Source organism: Callorhinus ursinus, unplaced genomic scaffold (genome assembly GCF_003265705.2).
Source record: "Callorhinus ursinus isolate GAN/ISIS: 27379988/994484 unplaced genomic scaffold, GSC_fseal_2.0 scaffold36, whole genome shotgun sequence".
NCBI classification, from domain to species: Eukaryota; Metazoa; Chordata; class Mammalia; order Carnivora; family Otariidae; genus Callorhinus; species Callorhinus ursinus.
Window position 1 is genome coordinate 3,749,479 of NW_027397098.1, and position 17,956 is coordinate 3,767,434.

General features: G+C 41.3%; 1 protein-coding gene across 12 annotated transcripts in view; it reads left to right on the forward strand.

The window, feature by feature from the left end:
• The window catches only part of BEND7 (BEN domain containing 7), a 92,420-nt gene that overhangs the window by 29,938 nt on the left and 44,526 nt on the right, over positions 1 to 17,956 (forward strand). For all 12 annotated transcript variants that reach the window (XR_012374567.1, XM_073879905.1, XM_073879900.1 and 9 more), the window contains 2 exons: positions 2,585 to 2,850; positions 14,034 to 14,259. Coding sequence is in view for 11 of the 12 variants with exons in the window: in XM_073879905.1 (XP_073736006.1) it covers positions 2,585 to 2,850; positions 14,034 to 14,259 (492 nt within the window). In the remaining variant the exon portion in view is untranslated. The remainder of the gene's footprint in view (positions 1 to 2,584; positions 2,851 to 14,033; positions 14,260 to 17,956) is intronic.

The following is a 17,956-nucleotide window of genomic DNA, read 5'->3' on the forward strand; positions in this document are numbered from 1 at the left end:
CACAGGTCCAGAAAATAATAAATCATTTCAATAAGGCCTCCTCTGGTGAGGGAAGACTGCTCCTTGAGCAGGAAATAGCACAGTCATATGTGGCCCATCCTGCACTGTAAAGAGATTCAGGAAGGTCATCGTTCAGAAATCATACTTGGTGCCATTTAGTGAATTCTAGCAAAATTGTAATGTTCAGTGATGTGGTTTTGATATAAAAAGCTTAATACGTAGACACACCATCACCCAAGAGCGCAGGAAAGGAAGGTGAACAAAAGGCCCTCTGAAAAGCAACATCTAATTGTATGTGCTGAATTTGGTTTTAGCCCAAGGAAACAATAAGCATTTTGGTGAGGCCAGTAAGCGTTCACTCATCTTGTTCCACCACAGCAACCCATGTTCTTATTGACCTGGCAAAAGTTAACATCTCTTAAATGAGGAGCACAGAAGGAAAGTCTCCTTCATGATGTACAGATTCTTTTCTTGCAGGAAGAATTTCTTAGCACTTAAGAAAATACGCATATGAAATTCTGATGATTTATTTTGTTACTTAAGCTCCTTACTACCGAAATGGCAAACTACAAATTGCAACCATTTAAATCCTTGACTGAAGCCCTTTTGGAATCTATTAAGTAAATGCCACTTTGTCACCGTGTTTTCTTTTCTGAACCTTTGCAGATTAGGCCAGTAAATGATTCCAGAGTTTGTAGGAGAGCAGAAAGGATAAACCGAAAAAATTACTCTTCTTTAATTTCCTTAAACTTAAGAATCTGTGTTGTGTGGGTAGACTGACTTAAGGCTTATTGCCTGTAACACGTAGATTTAAATTATATTTAGAAAGTTTCACCTTTTCTTGAGGAAGAAGACAAGGAATACGATGAAGGCATAAGATCTGGAAGCAAGAGAGGACTGGTGTGCCTAGACTTGCCAGTGGAGGAGAAAAACTCACATAGTCCCTGTGTTCTTTAAACCCAAAGCATTTTCACTTTTACTTTAAAATAGCAAAGCTTGGAGAGGTGTGAGTTCTAGACCATTGAAAACTGCTTCCCTTGTCTGTTTGACTTTGGGCGTGGAGACCTGGCCTTGTGTGAAAATCCAGAGAAGAAGAAAAATTCTCCACTCAGGCTTATACACTGGAGTCACTTGAGGAGCTTTGAAAAAGATCTCAGTGCCTGGGCGCCACCCCTACAAATTCCAATTCAGTTAGTGTGGGGTAAGGCTGAGGCACAGACTTCTTTTTTAAAAAGCTCCCGGGTGATTCTAACGTGCCGCCAAGGTCAAGCACCAATAAACTAGACTAATAACTGCTCAGGTGGTTAAAAACCTTTTCAGTGCTCCTATGCAGTGCAAGTAGTTGTTTCCTTTCTTTTTTTTTAAGTAATCTCTGCACCCAATGTGGGGCTTGAATTTACAACCCCAAGATCAAGAGTCACATGCTCCTCCAGCTGAGCCAGCCAGGCGCCCCAAGTAGTTCGTTTCTAATACTTGTAAATTTCTTGCCAGTGTAGAGATGCAAATACCAAGTTCAAAGTATAAATATCCTTTATTTGCAAACTGATAGGAAATGATCCATATTTATATGCATTTAAAGATCTTTAGTTTTCATTTGGCTTCTTTGTGTAAAAAAGCAGGCATATCCTATGATCATATTTAGTAAGCCATATTGATACATGAAGATTTAAATAATGATGCCATATTTTTCTCTAACACTTTCCATCAGAATATTTCTGAATGGTTAACAAACATGACTTGCCAAAGTACATCTGTGAAAACTATACTTACTATCCTTGGTTTCCTTAAGTGTAGATTCAGTACTGATACTTGGTCTTTGTTCAGTGCTTTTCATCTTTGGAACTCCACCTGTTTCCGGATTTTGCTGGTCTTCTTAACTTGCACAGAACTATGTCATCCCTGTTTTTCAGCTACCTAAAACCAAGGTACGGAGGACAGCCTGGTCAGAATGCAGTACTGAGTGCAGTGCTGTGGAGATGGTTTGTGTGTGGACAGTATGGGTTTGTGAGGAAGGAGTAACTGGCCCTGATAAATGGGCAGCAGGCTTTGCCCACGGCTGTGCTAGTCATTCCAGACTCATTCTTTAAAAAATGGTCATCATTGCTCAGTCTTAGTCCATTTTGTTGCCTGTAGCTTGCTAGCAGCTGATCATTTTACCCTCAAAGGATGATTAGAATATTCCTGAGTTTGGCTTACCAGGAAGCACGGACAGCTACACCTGAACGTAAGTTCTGAGTTCCCATTTATATAAAAATGTCCTGCGACTTGTAAGATCACCCTCAGATGTTTTTCTGTGGCTCAAAATCCCTTTCTTCCACAGAACCCAGTGGTAGCAGTAAGTGTGATGATTTACCAGCATCGGGGACAGAGTTTTCTCTGGGTTGCTCTTCTGCATGTAGAACTCGAAAGTGCTCCAGAGAAGACATTTGGTGTCCTACAGGTCCCACAGGAGATTGATTTTGGTCTGCTTCCTTGACTGAATCCCATTTCGGTCTCAGCTTGTGGAACATGTAGATTGACGGGTGATAACTTCTCCCAAGTGAGACTCAGGTGCCTGTACCCTATTTTTGTTCATTCTTCACAGTTGGAACCCCAAACAGACAACAACCCCCGATTTCCCTTATATGCTCCCAGCGAACTGCTGTCTCACGCAAGAGAAATAAAAAGAAAAAAGTGCCCTCAAAGACCGTTGAACCTCTGAGTGTGAGGCAGAAGCCTGGCGTGTTAGAAACGGAGAAGAAGACAGCCGGGGCCTCGGAGCAGCCTGGCCCCCCGGCGGCCGAGCCTCCCTCGGCAGGGGAGAACCGTGTGCTGGGATTCGGCATTGTCCTGGAGTCGCCTGCCTCCGATGTAAGTCCATGTTCTCTGGCTACTGACGCGAAACCGATGTCACTTGCAGGAATTTTATAGCACTAATACACTTTCCCCTAGCTGGTTCCTCCCAAGAACACTAGGGGAACTTGCAAAAGACATCTGAGAATGAGGAAAGGAAGACCACTAATAATTGTCTTGCCTAGAATTTTCTCTTCCCAAAATCTTCTACCTTCTTTATTTGAATGTGCCTCCATTCTTTATCCCTGCACGAAGAAGGGTGATGGAGTAAATAATCTGCTCACTAATTTCTTTAACAGTTTTAATTCTGAAGTGGCCGTTTTCAATTTCCTCAGCGTAGAGAGCTAAAAGAATATAATTAAATCCTTTGTAAATGGGCATAAATGAACAGAACCTTACAGATAAGGTCACACCTTTCTAGAAATACAAACTAATAATAAAAAAAGAGCAGTAGTGCTAATTCTATTTTATAGATGCAAGCCACACTGCAATTAGGTTGCAGTGCCATGCCATTTACTCTGTGTAATGATAGGTTAATGCTCTGCAACGGTTTTTCTATTTTAATATCATAGCTAGAAAGTTGTTGCAGTCCCAGATGTTGGATGACATCGAAGATATCCATCCAACTAGCCATTTTATAGCCATCTGACCATAAACTGATGTCTTTGTGAATATGCCATCTTTGTAACTACGTACTCTATTTACAATATCTTTAAGTACATTGATGCAAACCCCGTTTTGTTGGGGGAGTTCTTAAAATAAACAAGAGTGAGTGAGCTATCATTATCAGTTTGCATAGGATGAGAATCCTGCTGAGAACACCCACAAGCCTATATGGGATTGGAGTTCGGACCTACCTTTTAAACTTTAAATAAAAAATAATTGCTATTTTTTAAAAAAAGTGTTCCCTTTCAAATTGCAGAAAGGCAGTTTGCTAGCATGTATCCACGTTGGGTCTTTACTAAAGGGAGGCGACTTTCTTAGGCTAGAAGGTCATTTGAACTTTTATCCAGTCCTTAGTGTGAAAGGGTTTTCTTGTTTTTGTTTTTTACCTTTGAACACATGCTAAAATTATGAAGCAGTTCTTCTCGACTCAAAACTTAATTTTAAAAAAATCATTAATGATGATAATGTTCTACCCCAGGCCAGTCTGCTGACTTGATTATATCATACGCTTATTGCAACGAAGGCCCCGGTTTCAAAACCCAGGTAGATCACATATTTGGAAACAGAGGTGAATTATTCCACAACACAAAGTACATTCAGTCTTAAGCAGTTTTCATAATACATTTATATTTTTCTTGAACTTTCTAAGGGTTCTTTTCTGATAGACATTAATGTATCAGGAGCAATCACTTGAATTGTGTAAATCATCTCCTAAATGGGTCACTCTAGTGCTAATAACTGAACTTTCTCCTTTATTTTTAAGCTCCAAATATACTTCAGAGATAAACGGAGGAAGATCTGATAAAGGCCTTATGTACATTAATAAAAACAGAATAGAATTTTACTGATATCAGCATTATAATTTTGTTTACATGCCAAATAAAAATAAATTGCTTTTTATTCATGATTATTTTTGCTAACAAGAGCTGTTAAATGTAACAAAGCGCATTCAGAATTGTCCATGAAAACTCAGTTAGGTGTTGATTATCTTTGACCGAAGAATAACGTGCTTCTAAAAGCAAAAAATAGAGATAATTATCTTTACATTATCCAGCTGATATGCCATTTGATTCACCTGTTCAGCAGAAACTGTAACCGCACCTGGAGGGCTGTGCAATGAACCCCTTCATCGGGTGAGGCCGTTGTGTCCACACATAGTGCTCACTGGCGTTAATGAGCCTGCTTCCAAGGTCCCTGGGCAGGGATCAGGAGGGGTGTGTGGATTGACTCCCTTAGGTGATGGAACCGTCAGTGCAAAGGCATCCAAATTTAGGTGCCCTTCTATTCTTTATTATTTCTTAGCCACAGTCCTTTTAAAATTTGGTAGAAGTCCAGAGGAGAAAACAGGAAATATTACAATAATCTTATAGGAATTGTTCTATAAAATGGATCTGAGAAATCGTAATATAATTGGATACATATAAGTGGATGGGAATTCTGCACTTGTGTATTTGAAGATGGGCCCTGGGAAGTACCAGCATTGGGAGGATTAGGTCCAAAGCTGTGGGACTGGGCGAGTGGTCCAAGGCCGCTGGAACGGCCGTCTGGCCAGCATTGGTAGTGGATGATGATACAAAGGTAGGATGGGGCCAGGTAGTGAAAGCCCAAATATGCCGTGCCGATGCCCTTGACCTTCATCTGTGGACACTAGGGAGCCATTGCAAGTTTCAAGTAGAGGAATGATCATACTTGTGTCTTAAAAGATTGGCAAGTGGCACTGGCTTGTGGATGGTGGAGAGATGGAGAGAAGAGAGTAGAGACAAAGAGCCGGGAGGAAGACAGTTACAGTCGGTCGGGCGTGGGGGGTCTACACGAGCAGCGAGAGAAAGGAGGCATGTAGGACGTGCCCCCACACAGAACTTGGTGGCTCAGTCGAAAGCAACCCCCACATTTCTCTCTTGGAAACCAGGTTAGGCACTCGGTTAACTGCGATAGGGGAAGCAGGGGCAGAAGCAGGCCTTCAGTTCCGGATGGGAAGCACCAGTAAGTTTAGTATCGCAAAATGGTCCTTCGATGTTTGGAGGGCAGGAGAAAGATTAGAGCTAGAAGCAACGAGAAAAAGACACGTAAAACCTACGCCTTGTCAGGTGTAAAAATTCACATTAATTTCTTCTAACTTACAGTGTATTAAGTCCTCTGTTTTGCACCGTGACTTTTAGGGTCACCCGAATACAGACTTGTCTAGGGGCCACGCAGGGCCTTGCAGGGAGACCGCCCGTCATCTGAGCGACAACGGTTACCCCTACTCAGATGTGGAAAACTACTGCACTCTCGTCAAAACCAACTGCACTGGCCCTCAGAGTGTTGTAAACACTAAATGATAGAGAGCAGGTGAGACTCTCCTCCTGCAGTGCCTGGCACATAAAAGGTACTCAATAAATGTAATTTAGTCTGCACATGACAAAGTGTCTTCATTTGCGTGAAGCACACTATACAAAATAAACTTTTGAAACTTTAGGTCTAGGGCTCAGCTTTAATTAGAAACCTCTCTTCACCTTAACTCCCCATTCCCTCATTCTCTCCTCATTACCCCTCTCAGTACCCCTGCCCCCCGGGCTCCAACGTAATTCTTTTTTTTTTTTTAAGATTTATTTATTTATTTGAGAGAGAGAACACACATGTGCTTGCATGGGAGCGGGGGGCGGGGCGCAGCAAGAGGGAGGGAGAGAATCCCAAGCAGACTCCCCACTGAGCATGGAGCCCAACGTCGGGCTCGATCTCACAACCCTGAGATCATGACCTGAGCCGAGACCAAGGGTCGGACGCTCAACCGACTGAGCGCCCAAGGTGCTCCCAACCTAATTCCCTTTTATAGAACTTTCTATACTCGTCTGTAATCATTTATATGATTTTCTTCCTTCCAGGAAGGAATGCCAGTTTCTCCAGAGCAGGGGCTATATGAAAATAGCGGTATTTGTGTGCCACACTCTGCTCAATAATTTTATATCGCTTTCATGCTCGCTCTCTGAGGTGTCATTACTGTCCTCGTAGATGAGGACACTGTGGCACAAAGGGCTTACGTAGCCCGCTCAGGTTCACAGCCAGAAAGGTAGAGCTGATTCTTACACCCAGGGCTGCAGCTGCCCTTATCCACCGAGTGACACACTTGGGCGTCCGTTCTGGGTCCATTCCTGTACATGACCCACACTCAGTAACCAGTCACAGGATGATCGTTGTATGAGGAGAACCGAAAGGTTGGACTAAGGCAGTTTACTCTGTTTATTTGGAAGGTTCTAGGAGAGAAGTGAATGGTTAAATGTGCAGGCTCTGAAATCAGGCTGCCTGGGCAAGAAGCTCAGCGGGGTAACCCCTTGTCTCAGTTTTCTGCCTATAAAATGGGAATAACAGTAATGCTGACCTCCTAGAACTCGCCTGCGGAAGAATTAGATGAAGTAATCTACATGAAGCACTTAGAATAGTTCCTGGTGCATTTTATTTATTTATCTATTTTTTAAAGATTTTATTTATTTATTTGACAGAGACACAGCGAGAGAGGGAACACAAGCAGGGGGAGTGGGAGAGGGAGAAGCAGGCTTCCCGCTGAGCAGGGAGCCCGATGCGGGGCTCGATCCCAGGACCCTGGGATCATGACCTGAGCCGAAGGCAGAAGCCTAACGACTGAGCCACCCAGGCGCCCCCCCCCCTGGTACATTTTAAACACTCAATAAATACCGGTTCTTTTTTAAACTGTAGCAGTCCTAGCTAAGTACCTTATAGGGACAAATCTAAATGTTTGTTAAATAAACTGAAGTGTACATATGAATGAACAAATACACATGAATAAATAGTGTTTATAAAAATAGAGTGGCCAGAAATATTTCTACTTTGGGGCAAGATTATTTGACCCACTTTAAATTAGCACATTAAATAAAATTCAAGCCTAAGTTCCACAGAAGCCAAACCAGGATCCCAAAACCCAAAACCGAATTTCAAATTTAAATGCAATGTTTCCTTCTTTCTTTCACAACTCCATGCTCTGCCAGTACTCAGACAAGGCAGCCATGAATTTTTTGCAGTTGCTGTTTTTTTCCTACTTAGTTGGACATACTAAGTTGTGGTTTTCAGGGTAGATATATGTGGCTTAAGCTTGTTTCATTGTTGTTGCTTTTGGATTTGGCTTGTTTTTTGGCTTTGGTTAAACACTTAGAGCAATTTTCAAAAATATATTTGTGAGGGGCACCAGGGTGGCTCAGTCAGCTGAGCGTCCAACTCTGATCTCCGCTCAGGTCTTGATCTCAGGGTCGTGAGTTTGAGCCCTGCTTTGGGCTCCAAGCTGGGTATGGAGCCTACTTAAAAAAACAAATATATATGTGTATATATGATATGTATGATAATTATTAATAGTAGGACACTTTTTTCTCTTTATTGGAATTATTGTGAATATTTTCTAGTAATCCTAGATTATCCAGATTTAAAAGTTATCAGAAGATAAATCTCTGGCTACCCATCAACTGAAGGTAATTTCATTAATGTTTATACTAAGTCATTCTTCTAAAAATAAATAATTTAAAATGTATTGCTCTCAACATAAGTAACTTCTGAAATCAGAATCTGTTTTCTTAACACCTTCTTAGCCCAATAAATACATCATCCACTGGGAACTAGTAAAGCAAATCAGCGGAGCAGGCGACTCTTTATTCGCTGACCCGCTGAACTTAAGGCAGTATATGCTTGAGAGAGGAGGTTCCAGTGCAGACTGCTTGGGTTCAAATCTTTGCTTCGTCTCTAAGTAGCTGGATAATCTTAAACAAGTTACCTGACCTTTGCATGCCTTAGTTTTTGCATCTGCAAACTGGGGATAATAAAATAGTCACTTCGCAGGGTGAGGGTGAAGTTAGAAAAACCCACTTCGCCTGGGTTAGCCTAGAGCCTGGAATATGAAGTAGCGAGTAAATGTTAATGACATCACCATTTTCCGGGGTGTACCTAAATGAACAAAACAGTCCTTGCCCTGCAAGGAGCATGGGAGGAAAACACATAAGCAATAGTAATGGTAGGATAGGACGTTAGCTCTAGTTGTGGCAGTCAGGAGATGGCAGGGGAGCCTGGAAGAGCAGGACTGGCCCTCTGCCAGGAGGGTCAAAGACAGGCTCTCCAAGGAGCAGGTGCATTGGAGTTAGGATGGAAAAAGCTAGATGGCCGTGGCTAAAATCTTATGTCTTCAACATTTGGGCTCAAATATCTTTAGCATAAATCAAGCCATAGTGCTTAAAGCCATTAATTTACCACCTGAGGAAGGAAAAAGCTAAAAACATCTCTAAATGACTTTGGAGTGTCTCATTATGCAAGTGCATGGAGAATTTTCAAGGGGCTGAGTTGTATTGTATTTTCTAGTTAAATGCTTAGTTCTACCAAAATTTTGTCAAATAAAAAATCTGTAAATGCTTGGCCCTTTAATGACTTCTTGTCATGTTTATCCAATTCAACCTTAAATATATGCTAGTATATAGACTGTGACAGAACTTTTGCCCAAGCATTTTTTACTTACTACAGAACATCCACCTTATAATCGAGTCTTGATGGGGGCGCCTGGGTGGCTCAGTCGGTTAAGCGTCTGCCTTCGGCTTCCAGTCATGATCTCCGGGTCCCGGGATCGAGCCCCACATTGGGCTCCCTGCTCAGGGGGTCGCTGCTTCTCCCCTCTCCCTCTACTGCTCCCCCTGCTCATGCTCTCTATCTCAAATAAATAAATAAAATCTTAAAAACAAAAACAAAAACAAAACAATCGAGTCTTGATATAGTACATCCAAGGTGGAGACTCTGCCCCATCGACACTGAGATTCTCAGCTCCCAGCAAGACCTGCTACAGCAGGCCTGCCTTGCGATCTGGTATATTCTTATGAGTACCCACATCCCTGGGCATGATTATGGCATTGCATTTAATAAATAGTAATAGTGGTTCTTGCTATATTTACCTGGAACAGAGTTGAGTTATAGGAAATGATTTCAGTTCTTCCCAAACAGAACCAAGAGCACATTTGTGAGCAAAATAAAATCCATTGTGAAGGGGGTTTGTGGTTTTTTTAAATTTCTTTTCATAAACTAAAGCTCATTTTCCTAGAAACACATCTAACATACTGCAAAATAAATACTAAATGAGAATAAAGTATCACTGTATATGAAAGTATTAGGAGCAGAAAGACTAAATTCATAGTCTTTAAACAATCTTTAAAATTCTGTTATGTGTTTTCAGCCCCAAATCAGTTAGTCTTATTCCACAGAATCCTGCCTCTTCATCCATGGTTTTTTTCTTGAGCCAACTAGCTAGCCAGTGGAGTATACCAACTATTGTGTGTAATTTATTAATTTGCAATTGAAAATCTGAGGTTAATTCCAGCATAAATATTCATGCAGGTTTTTTTTACTCTTTTAACCAGGGACCACATTTAGCTATTTACATGTTTTACTATAATTTGGCATTGATAGTACCTTCTGGAAAATAGCCTCTATCAGATTTGTTCCCTCTGTGATTAATATGATCTCTTTAAAATTGTTTTACATGTTTTTCTTTAGATTATACAGGGAATCAAATGATACACTTGCTCATAGGGACTGAGGGGCAAATCTTTTAATTCACTTGGTTAGGGGATTTCCCCACCCATACTAGATCTTGACCCCAGCTTCTACTAAGCAAAGGAAGGCCTTGACTGAAATGCAAAGGGGAACAGGAGAGTTAATGCCCACAGGCCTGAGTCCATGAACATTTTTAAGGGTCATATGGCTACACGTGGTTTTTGCCTCCAGAACTTCCCTGGGTGTAAGACATGATGCCACTGCATAAGGAAAATTCAACTTTTGATATACTCTGGTGCTAAGTAGCTGCAGTTCCGAAAATGGGCAAGACATTCATGAAAATCCAAATTTATAGCACAAATTCAGACTCTTAACTCGTAAGATGAGGACTCTAAGTGTCGTAAATTCCACCCCACACTTTGGATGTCGTCCTTTAAAATTGAACTACCTCAGTAAACAATAGAATCTGTCAGTGTATTAGCGATCTGTCTTTGCTTGAAGAGCCGAGAGTGATGCTGTCAAAGTCTGGTTTGTAAAATGATGTTCATTTGGAATAGTGTGGTTTCTATCACAGGTATCCTTAGTAAGCAGAGAGAGCTCATTTAAACTAGCACTAGTAAACAAAAAGAGATTCAATGATACAATTGGAGTTTTAACCTGTTTTTAAATATACGTGCAGATTATAGCTCATTACATGGTGGTAATGCACGGTGATTTTATTTGTAAAATGGAGGAAATCTGAAGGTTTCATAGTGAAAATCTGAGATTCGTTTTCTCTGTGTTTCAGAAAATAAAGCGACCCTCTTTTTGTTTTTAAGGAATTAGCTTGTTGCTTTGTGGCACCTTGTAGACAGAGCATTAGCGCTGCGCTAGGAGGAGCTAAGAAATCTGCGTAAGAGAAAGGGCCTGGAGAGCAGGAAGGGGGCAAATATGAGTCACCTTTGCTCTTGCTGCTATTGCTGCAAGTCCTAAAACCGACTCCTCTGTAAGAGGCTCATAACTGGGCGAGTTCATGTTCATTGATCTGGTAAGAACACTTCAAAACGACAGTATTTGTCCGTTGGTAGAAAGTGGGCCAGGAAGTACTGACACTTTCTGCATTAGGAGAGCGTCTCAGAAATCAAGACACTCTACGATCCCATAGGGAGTCTCCTGGCTCCACAGAAACCTCCCAATATTTAGTTTTAGGAGTCGCAGCAAATGCTAGAAACACCAACTGCCTCTCTTGTCTCCTAAATTCTGCCGTAAGGCCCTCATAAAATGCTGTCCTGACCCCTCCCCAACCCTGCTCACCCCTCACCCGCCAAATGCTGCTTAGTGCCCTGAACCTCTCTTGTAGCATTTATCGCTTTGTACTTTATATAATAGATATTTGTGTCTATGTCTCATCTAGGGAGCCCGACCTGAAACTCCTTGCGGATGGAGTTACACACACAGTAAATACGTCTGGACTCAGTCAGTTCAGTGCTCCCCAAGCGGTCTGCTCCTTGAGTGAGCATGAGTGCTGCCCCAGGAGGACTGGCACGCTGAGCCACCGCATGGCAGACTCTCAAACACGCTTCCTTTACATTGGGCCAAAGGGTCTCTAAATCAATATTATCTTTGAATGAATGAATTTTGAACAAATTCTTACATAGTGTTTTGCTTATTCTGACAAATACCTATTGGGCAGTGACTGGGCATTTGGCTGTCTGAGTACAAAAGAGCGCATATTCTCACGAGAAACACAAACTCCCAACCAAATAAATGCAGTGCGGAAAGTGCTGCAAGTATAGTCGGTAGAAAAGACTGAGTCTGTGAAGAAAGGAGGGGCTCATTTTTGCCTGATGGCTAGATGAGGTCCGTAGTCCTCCAACCAGGGTCAAGTCCTCCAGGGTGGGTCCTGGGCAGGTTCTGGGAGTCTCGGGTCAGGTGGCTGAGTCTGAAGCACCTGGTTGATGGTACCAGAATTCAGCAGGGTTATGTGAACGAGAGCAGTTGGCGTCTTCCCCTTTTGACTCCTGAACATTTAAAAGCTTCTATACCCCCTTAGCCCCTCATACAGCTACAAGCAGCTGCTTCTGTAAGTTGAGATTCCTTTTTTAATGGCTTTTTAAGTGATATAGGAACACTTATCAAAAATCTGAGATCAAAAGATTTAGAATAAGGTCTGAATGCAGCCATTGATATGCATAGCAAAATTCTGGTTATGAATGAAACTTCATCTTAGATGATGATGGTAAAATTCTCTCCATCTAATATTTCCACATCAAATCATTCAACAAATATGCATTGAGCACCCCATGTGGGACAGGAGACGAGGGCACAGCCTCTGGCTCCCAGCAACACCCCCACACACCCTTTACCAGCAGCATGACCCAAAACTCAGCAACCAATCGGACAGCACTCTTCGGAGAGCGATGTTTACCAAGCATCCAGGGACCGAAAGTTGAAAGGTAAAGTGAAGCAGAGAAATGTGATGACTTTGTGGATAATCCAAGTCGAGAATAGCATTTGGCAAGGGCAGGGCCCAAACTTCCTGCGTCATCTGATCATTTCCGCCCTCTTTACTCTGACCACAGTGTGCTAGAAGCACTAGGACAAACGAAAGTAATAATTCCTATTCTCCAGGAGAAAAACTAATCCCAGATCCTCTTTTCTAATATGGTTTTAAAAATCTAAAGTAGCACCGGGTTTGCAAAGTGGTAAGTATGATTATCCAAGAATCAACTTTTATAACACATCTTACTTAAGTGAGATTTTCTTTTTTTCCTAATGAAAGTATACCGACTGCGTTTCTTCATATTAAAGTTACTATTTTAGAGTTACGTTATAATCAACAGTAAATGACTTAATAGTTTAGATTATGACTAATGAACTTCTATCTATTCAAGAATTTATTGAGTACTTACTATGTGCCAAGCCTGAGAGATACAAAGTCTGAGTTGCAGGCATCAGGAAGGGCCACAATCTAATAAATAATTATACGGTATAATAAATGCAGCCACATGAGTATGTCACGTTAAGAGCAGTGACAGAGTGCGTGGCCACCTCCACGGGAAGGAAGGAGTTCGCAAAAGCTTGGAAATGCAAGTGTTCACTGGGTTGCCGGAGGAAAAGACAAGCTAAGTGTCCATGGAGTGCTAACAGTCTATTATTACCGTCTGAGCTCATATTCTACTACGTAGAGTCCAAGTTGAAAGGTACCTTCCAGGTCTTCTGCTCCAGCCTCCCAGGCAGAAAATCCCTGATGGGGAAGCAGGGTGACGAGTGTGTTGGTTTTCGGGTGCTCTGGGACATGGCTTCAGATTCTCCTCCCCAAAATAGGGCCAAGAGGCAGAATTAAACTGCCTGGGGTTCCTGCTCATCCTTTCTGCTTATTTTATGCACTACAGTAGCACTGTGAACTACAGTAGCACTGTGCACTGCAGTAGCACTGTGAACACATACCTGAGCTCCACTGCACTACTTAGTTTCCGTAAGTTTTCACCGGAGGAAAAAAAAATGCAGTCCCACAGCTGAAAACCACAGGCAGAGTAAAAAGAGCCATGGGCCTCTGGGTAGCCCCATATTCGTGTGCTTAGGCAAATGAAGTGAAATTATTTCATGTACGAGAAAGTAATCTGTCAAGTGTAACGCACTGAGTACATTCAGATTATTTGTAAATCATTTTGTTATGATCTCTTTGGACCTTAGTTCCTTCACTTCAAAAAAAAAAAAAAATGAGGGTATTTTCACCCAGAAATCTCAAGTTCCCTGTAGCTCCACAGTTACCTGAGTTTGTGATGATCTGCCTTCTCTTGACGGTTTGTGAGACAAGAATGCATTTGCAGCGTGCTTTGCTTTTGAAGAGACTTAATGCTGGAATTAGAGCGTCTTATTTTGTAAGAACCAGTCACTGGTTTTATAAATTGCAAATACTGGCGCGCAAAGCCGAAACCACATCGTTTGTAGGGTATGGACATTGCAGTAGCTAGTGATATGCCCAAAAGTCAAATGCTTCAGATGTTGCTTTTAATGAAATATTTATGTTCTTTTGGTAGCCAGAAGTGCAACTTGCTGAAGGCTTTGATGTGTTCATGCCTAAATCACAGCTGGACTCCATACTGTCAAACTATACTCGCTCAGGAAGCCTTCTGTTTAGAAAGCTGGTGTGTGCATTTTTTGATGACAAGACTTTGGCTAACTCCTTACCCAATGGGAAGAGGAAAAGAGGACTCAATGACAACCGAAAAGGACTAGACCAAAATATTGTGGGTGCAATAAAAGGTTGGTCTGCATCATTTCATTTTATGGGTTCTTTGTTGAGCTTTGCCTTCATTGCATAAAGATGCAGCTGAAACTGTGGTCACCTAACGAGAGGCTAATTGAATTTGCCCTTGGTAGTTTACCCACTGGTGTGGCTTTGGGGTATGAGCTCTGTAACTCAGCACCCCAAATATCACTAGAATTTGGTATTTCAAGGTGACGTTGGCTTGTTAAAATCATGATTTCAGAGCCAGTTTGTTCTGCGGAGCCAAAAAGTTTTTCCTTAATTGTCTCTTAAGAAAAAAAGTATCTTTCCTCTTAGTAATTTCTAACTAAGAACTTCAGCAAAATATGATCTTAAATTTTTAGTTGTCAATAAGAATAAAGCTATGATGCTTTTTGGAAAATAAAGGAAAACAGTTCTCTCCAAAGTTTGGAAGCTGCTGTACATAGGTCATGGCTTCTAAAGACATTTTAAATGTCAGTGAGCCCACTGTGAAGCCAAACCCTACGCATCTCCACCCATTCCTGACCTGTTCTGCTCCCTCTGGTTCTGTGTGTGGAGTCATGCGAAGTACATGCAGAGAAGGCCGTGAGTCTCTCCCACTCAGCACTGTGAACACATACCCGAGCTCCGCTGCCCTGCGGTAGCACTGTGAACACATACCCGAGCTCCACTGCACTACGGTAGCACTGTGAACACATACCTGAGCTCCACTGCACTACGGTAGCACTGTGAACACATACCCGAGCTCCACTGCACTACGGTAGCACTGTGAACACATACCCGAGCTCCACTGCACTACGGTAGCACTGTGAACACATACCCGAGCTCCGCTGCCCTGCAGTAGCACTGTGAACACATACCCGAGCTCCGCTGCCCTGCAGTAGCACTGTGAACACATACCCGAGCTCCGCTGCCCTGCGGTAGCACTGTGAACACATACCCGAGCTCCACTGCACTACGGTAGCACTGTGAACACATACCCGCACTCCACTGCATTACAGTAGCTGTGCAGGTGCACGTATGAGTAGCTGTTCATTTATATCCAGTTCCACATCCTTAACCTATCTCTTCACTTTAAAATGTCCTTATGTAGAACTCTGATAAACATAATTTCAGGTAATAGAAGTCCTTATGTTATTTTCAAAAAGAACGTAAATGAATTCTCAAATATAGACACAACTACCATGAAAATAGAATTTGAGATCAGGCCTTAATTTACACTCGAATTGCTGATAGGACGTTCTTCACTGCCTCAGTCCCTGCCTTGCTGGGGTTGCGGCCTGGGACTGGACGCAGAGAGCCTTCGCTCCCGACTCCTGCTCCCCGTTATCTTGCAAAATGAGTAAATGAATTTAATAGCGCTTAAAGGATACTTGGAAACCCACAATTAACTATACAAAATAGTGTGACTTTTAAATGGAGTTAGCAAGTGCCAAACAGCCTTTGTTCATGGCCAGAAGGACATAAGCCTTCACTAACAGAACATTTCTCATTCTCCAACAGAATTTTTTCACTTAAAGTGACAGTTGAGTTGTATTAAATAGGAAAAGCTACAGAGATACCACAGTCTGTGCCATTTCTGAAAAGAATGATTCACCCTGAAGTGACACTAAAAACTAGATTACTGAATTTGAAAAATGGTCAGTGATGTAACTGAGACCCTCTAAAGTCAGGAAGGGTCCCATTTCGATTTAATGTGGCTGGAGCCTTCTAGAAACACAAAGGTCAAGGTTGATGGCGCTTTTCATGCTGAAGCTTTTAAACACATTGAAATGTCGCCAGGAATTGTTTTAATTTTCTTTTTTCAGGACAAGTGTATTAACAGTATGAAAGTATTTGGAAATTAGGAAATCCATGTTCCATTTTAATGACAGTAGAGGAGTTACTCTAATAATAGATGGTAATGAAATATGTCATTACAAGTAGAGTGATAGGGATTTATTCTACCATTTTCAGTTGAGACTGGTCATCATACAATAGTTTGAAAAAGTATATTACACGGAGAAATAGAGAATATGCCTTCATTTCCTTCACGGCCCTCCTCTTTAGCTAGAAGTAAAAATGGTAACAAGGCTTCTGCTCCTAATACACAATAAAGCAGATTATTCAAATGAAAGAAATTAAATTTTCCATATACTTTTTTATTGTTGAATTAAATCTAGCATTAAAATTCTGTTAAAACAACAAAACCACTTTAAAACGGAGGGAAAGCCAACCATGAGCCACCAACTTAAGTCAACAAATATCATATATTCACTTTTTCCTTGCAGTATTTGCTCATAAATGTGTATATTTTGCTCTAGATTTTTCCTCTAGTTACAAAACTAGTACATGCTTATAAAAATTCCAAGCCATAGAAATGTATAGAAAGCTAAAAGGCCTCTATAATCACACTCTTCAGAAGTTACTATCTACATTCCTATATTTTTCCCCCCTGAAATCTTTATTCAAAGTTTGACTGTGGTATCAGATTTGTCTTTCTTACAAGGGCGTTCTGTTTGTAATGGTCAGCCAACATTTTTACCTGATTTATTCTGATAATTTCTCATAAGCACCCTGAGGACAAGCTCTGTGTTAAATATTTTTTATTACCTTTTGTGCTTCACTAAGAGCTTTACATATAGTAGGGTTTCCCATCAGTACATGTTGGGTGAGTGAACAGCCATGGGTTTTTATTTTTTTATTTTTTTAAGATTTATTTATTTGACAGAGACACAGCGAGAGAGGGAACGCAAACAGGGCGAGTGGGAGAGGGAGAAGCAGGCTTCCCGCCGAGCAGGGAGCCCGATGTGGGGCTCGATCCCAGGACCCCGGGATCATGACCCAAGCCAAAGGCAGACGCTTAATGACCGAGCCACCCAGGTGCCCCCTGGGTTTTTATTTTTTATCTTTGACTTTGGCCTTCATTTATTGACATAATGGTTCTTATACTAAATACCCATCCTTATGTCTTTTCCCAACCAATTTGAAATAATTGTGAATAATGTTGTGAATTTCTACCAGTTAATAAAATGCCAATGAAAGCCAAAAAAAAAAAAGCCAAAATTCGGTATAAATTTGGGTACAACTCTCTTAATTCCCTAAAACTTTTTTCCTTTACATACATAACCATACTTCCACCAGCTAAAAGTTCATTAACCCACACAATACAATATAAAGTGGTCTTTGAAAGTAGCTAGTAATTGAAGGTCTTATAATAGAACTCTCCCAGTTTTTCATGCTGTTTATTGGTAGAGATAAAAAGGGAAGTTTACTTCCCTAACCCAAGTCTTTTGAATCGGAGTCATCTGGGAAAGTGATAAAATGGCTTCTTGTACATAATGGAGGCAGAACCACCCATGTCATTGCTGGTGTCTGCCACATACTTTGACAAGATTTTACAAATATTAAATATTTTCTTCCTCTATCCTTTCAGTGATAATACACCAAATACTGCATTAATTTCAAAAGTCCTACAACCTAGGAATTTACAAAGACTGGTCAATTTTATAAAATATTAAAACTAAAAGTAACAGTAAGGTCTGAATTTTGTTTCAAATGAAGTAATTAGGTTGGTTAAAACAGGAGTGGGGGAGGAGATGAACAAAAGTCTGTAAAATGCTTATAAATAAGAACAGACATGGACTGAAGAAGAGTTTATTGTGCGATTATTAACAAGGCTCTTTGTAGTGATAATTAATATTCCCCATGAAAGTATCTTGAAACTAAAAT